The sequence below is a fragment of the Engraulis encrasicolus genome, chromosome 14 (genome assembly GCF_034702125.1).
Source record: "Engraulis encrasicolus isolate BLACKSEA-1 chromosome 14, IST_EnEncr_1.0, whole genome shotgun sequence".
Lineage (NCBI taxonomy): Eukaryota > Metazoa > Chordata > Actinopteri > Clupeiformes > Engraulidae > Engraulis > Engraulis encrasicolus.
In genome coordinates, this window is record NC_085870.1 from 26,854,147 (window position 1) to 26,859,146 (window position 5,000).

The following is a 5,000-nucleotide window of genomic DNA, read 5'->3' on the forward strand; positions in this document are numbered from 1 at the left end:
ATGTCACGCAAGCGTTTGCCTGTCACTGTAGTATAATAATGATTAAATAATTAACTGAGCTGACTGAATCAATTAACAATGGCTTCAGGTGGTCTGCACTGTAACAGATGAAAGCTTCCCGTGGTCTCGGTTAATTGTATTCATGAATGTGTGAATATGTTCAGGTGTGCTCAGTGTGTGTCTATATAGCTTAGGGTTTCTCAGACCTCCAGTAGGGAATTAGAGATTCCAGGGGGGGGGGATTGAGAAGGAGACAGCTGGGGAGGGGGGACCCATTGTTATTATCATCATGCTGTTGGATGGGTGGAGGTGTTGGCAGTCTTATGATGAGGCGAGGTGGATGTTTGGGGGGGGGATTGGCAGTCTGATGATGGGGCAAGGGGGTGTTTGGGGGCAGTGGCAGTCTTATTCACCTCTATTTGGGAGAAAACATTTGGGGGAAAGGCCAATGCAAGTCAATTGGTGGTGTTGGGAAAGAATAAACGGACCTGTAGACTAGCGGTGTTCACGCTCAACATACCGAAGGCGTGTTGTGTTGTTGACTGTTCAAATAATATAGCCAAACAGCCGTGGCTGAAGCATGGACTGTGTTCATTTAGGCTACCCCATGTAGCATGTAAGTTAATGAGACATTCCTTTTGTTTTCCCCCCAAAAAGGGGCGTACCGCACATTCACGAGAACAGTCCCCGGATAGAGCTTGAAAGTCCCGCCCCTTAGTTCCGCCATTGGATTACATGCTACGATTTTCAGCTAAAAACGCCGTTGAGGTCCCATGAAATCGGGGGAAGTGACGTCACTTTCAAGCTCTATGCCCATTCATGCCTATATCTCCCTTCCTCCCTCCCTCAGGTGGTGCATCATGACCCGTGTCGTGGGGGGGCGGGCTACTGGAACAGCCTGTTCCGCTTCAAGCACCTGGCCACTGGGTGTTACCTGGCCGCTGAGGTGAGTGCTGAGCTGAGGTGTGTCGCGCTTTCTTGCTTTGCTTTCCTCTTCCTCCCCCCGTCTCCAACCACCCTTGCTTCTTTGCAAAGGCGCCAGAACAAGTTTTAAAGTGGTGGTGCATTTTTTTTTTTCATTCTTTATTTCGTAACAATGTTACAGCTGCGGTACTCCACTCATTTGTCTGCAGTTAAAGTTTAGAAAGCCTCAGGGAGCCCAAAAGTGGGGATACAAATGCACCACTGCATCCCCCTTACCGGCACATAGTATGCATCTTTGTGCAGAAAGGGCCGGGACCGCCGGCAGCCCATTCACTATTTATTGAAAAGACTTAACAGTACATCATAAAACATTGTTATGATATTACACTACCAAGAGTAGATTAGAATAGATTTAGACTTGTTTGTTGCAATTTTAGAGACATTAAGGTTATAGTAGAGGCTTTGCGCAAAGGGGGTTAACCTTCCCTTCAATCTCACGCCTCTCCCCTCACACACCACCCTCCACCATCCCTTCTGGCCTTCCGCTTGCTACTTTGCTAACTCATCGATCCCTCTTCACAGAGGTCGTCTGAGTCCTCCACAGCTCTGCAATTGAGCATGGCCCTCACACTGAACGCTGTACTGTATGCTGTGCTAGTGATGACTAACAGCAATCTGGAAAGCATTCCTGAAGAATCTGGTGTGGACTCGGAATTGTGCAGTGCTTGTGGAAAACGTCCAATTTCCTTGTACTTTTTTCCTTCTGTAACTGCTTATATTCTTCTTCCATCCGATTTCTCTCTCTCTCTCTCTCTCTCTCTCTCTCTCTCTCTCTCTCTCTCTCTCTCTCTCTCTCTCTCTCTCTCCCCCTCTCTCTCAAAGGTGAATCCAGACTACGAGGAAGAGTGCCAAGAATCACGGTCCTCTGTAAGTCAGCCTCAAGGCCAGGCTATTGCTGTCTGTAGGTGTGTGCGTGTGCGTGTGCGTGTGCGTGCGCGTGCGTGTGCGTGTGCGTGTGCGTGTGCGTGTGCGTGTGCGTGTGCGTGTGCGCGTGCGCGTGCGCGTGCGTGCGGCTACGTGCACATGCCCATGTGTATGTGAGTGTGTTTATTTATGTGTGCGATTTTGGCTTTCCCTCTCTCTTTCCTGGGTTTCATTTTCTAAAGCTTGTGTGTGTGTTCTCTCTTTTTCCTTTTCTTGTGCTGCTTTCTTCAGGTGGGGGACTTTGTGCCCTTTAACTTCCAGGTACTGTGCTGCATGTCACCTGCCTCCAGCTACTCTTGAGCTCCTGTTTTTAGATCCACCTCCATGTATTTAGATACATTTATCAAATAGATCATATCATATCAAATAGATCATTGTGATTCATGAGGGGCAGTCATTCACTATGTTTACATGAGACATTTAATTCCGAATGAACTCACTTTAATTAAAATAATAAAAATAAAAATCACTGAATTAAGGTTAATTCCGCTTTGAAAACGTCATGTAAACACTTCACAATTTGGAATTGAATGAAAGATCAAAGTAAATTCGACCAAACTATTTAATTCGGAATTATTCATTCGGAACCGTAGATATTTACTGTACATGCAAGCAAACTGCAGTGGAGATTTTTCTAAAGCGTGCTTTTCCACTTCATTCCCTGAATAAGGCCCAAGCTGCTATGCCTGGGCGGTTTAAATGTCCATTTGGACATGTCTTAAGAGAATAGACATTTTGGATCTAATGGAGTGCCTTGATCAGGACATGTCTTTTTCTTTTCACCTTTTATACCCTGTTCGACTTCTTTGGATATGACTGTATGCTGCAAACATAGCTAAAACATGGACACATATACTTGTATAACCTTTTATCTTTACCTGTTATAATACCTAAATACAGTACAGTATGTGTAAATGGGACCGTATGAAGCGCATGCATTGATGCATTCCTGTAGAATTAAGAGTTAATTAGCATCAGAGGTGTGGCACCATATTGTAGGCCCTATGGGCCCAGCTCCAATGCTAATTAGCTTGTAGCCCCTTAACACAAACTGTTCCACCACTGGAACAGTGTAATAGTCACTGAAGAAGCGCAACTACCAGAGTACTACACCACCATGGCAGTGCACAGGGCCTTTAGTAATGCATGAAGAGGTTGTCATTGGCATTCTGGTTACAGCTAATTTACGTCTTAAGGGGATAAGTGCACTCCTGCACTGAGAAACAATAGCTTTGTTTTTAATCAATCCCTTGAACCATTGTATGAAATGACATAAAAAAGAAATACAACAAATTAATTGATTGATTTAGCCACCTCTATTTGACAGCTATAGTCAATTTAACATCTACCTACCGACCCTCTTGAAAGTATTCATCAGCTCAAAAACCTTTCATATAGACTAGTAATTTGCCTTTTCAAGTTATAGCACAAACAAAAATCAGTGAGCGAAGGAGGGAGATGCGGAAAATGAGAGAACACTATGCCTCTGCCACCTTTGGTAGATAGAGGCGTAATAATTCAGTTTATAATACCGGTAACTTGTTTATTATGAATATTATTAAGACACATGTCAAACCACTGAAAGGGAGTGTAATGGTGACATTGTGCCACCAGGTGTCATACCACCACAGGAAATGTATTCATATATGGACTCAGCCCAGCCTATAGATGGCAGCGTTGTAACCCACAACTCAGGGCTGTATTTTTATTTACGACTCCTGATGTGTGCATACACTTCCCTGCTCTGCTCTGTGTGGAGGAGATGTGGGCAGGATGCTTATTAAGCAGAGACTCTGTGGTTTCATCTCCAGTTTCATATTAATTTAATTTCCTTTGATGAGACAAATTGGTCTCGTCACAGGACGAGGAGACCCCAGGATTTGATCTTGTTAGGAGGCATCTTGAGGAAAACAACAGCTCATGGCTTGATTTGAAATTTGATTCGCATCTAAGTTGGCCATAATGGGGTTTTGGAGATATAATTCGATTTTTTTTTGGGCTTGTTTCCTGACCGCAGTTTATATTTGATCTTTCCAAGAATCATGTCAAATTTTTCCAAGTTTTTCCGCAGCCTTGTCTCGTGAGTTTTAAGTATAAACCAATTAGCTGGCGATAAATTGGTTAAATGAAAAAATTGGGACACATACATGTCCTATTATCCGTCACCTTGTAGCTGTGACACAAGTGACCCCACTAGGCGCTGAAAGGGAAATGCCATTAGTTTACTGTGTCACTAAAAATAATTAACCAGCCACACAAACTGAGCTCCTCTATGAAGCAATGGACCAGGGAGTAAAAATGACAAATTGGGCCCACGCATGTTCTCCCTTTAGCAGTCATCTCAGTGGCTATGACTTGTGACTGCATCCATTAACTGCATACCTTAAAAGGACTGATAGAGATTTTCCATTAGTTTTACAGAGGTGTCATCTAAAAATACACACTCATAATGTATATTATACACTATTGGTGACGTAAGTGTTATTCAATCTGGCAAGAAGTGGGTCACAGTGAGTCAAAGACTTAACTGGTTTGCCAGATTGTATCTTGTTCATGACATGTCTTATACAAGGTGGCACAGTAATGGATGATCTTATCTGATCATCTGATCGTTGAACACATTTCCCAGTTTTAGTGTTTGTGTTGAATCTCTTCCTTCGAACTCACGCACGCACACACACGCACACGCACACGCACGCACGCACGCACACGCACACGCACACGCACGCACGCACGCACGCATGCACGCACACACACATGCCGTCATCACAGCTACTTGTCTTGTCCCCACCCTATCCTGTATACAGTAATGTAGTAGTATCAGAGTACCTTGTTTTGTTGTTTCCTATATGCTGCATTAGTACAACAATGTTATTGGTCTCACCCTCTAGGATGCCCCCTTGTCTTTGAGCATGATGTATGTCTCTCATATGCTCCCCTACTGTATGTACAGTATGCACTATGGGGATGCAAAACATACATGTCCATGGTGTCCCCAGGAAATGTATGAATGTAAGAAAATGACATTCATTTTAATAAACACCTACATCATAGTTATTTAAAATGTGTATACCTTTTTTGCAACACCCTGT

The 5,000-nt window shown here is 43.7% G+C and overlaps 1 protein-coding gene across 2 annotated transcripts in view; it reads left to right on the plus strand.

The window, feature by feature from the left end:
- The window catches only part of itpr1b (inositol 1,4,5-trisphosphate receptor, type 1b), a 275,465-nt gene that overhangs the window by 59,845 nt on the left and 210,620 nt on the right, over positions 1–5,000 (plus strand). For both annotated transcript variants that reach the window (XM_063215285.1, XM_063215286.1), the window contains exons 10-11: positions 851–946; positions 1,807–1,851. In XM_063215285.1, coding sequence (XP_063071355.1) covers positions 851–946; positions 1,807–1,851 — 141 coding nt within the window. The remainder of the gene's footprint in view (positions 1–850; positions 947–1,806; positions 1,852–5,000) is intronic.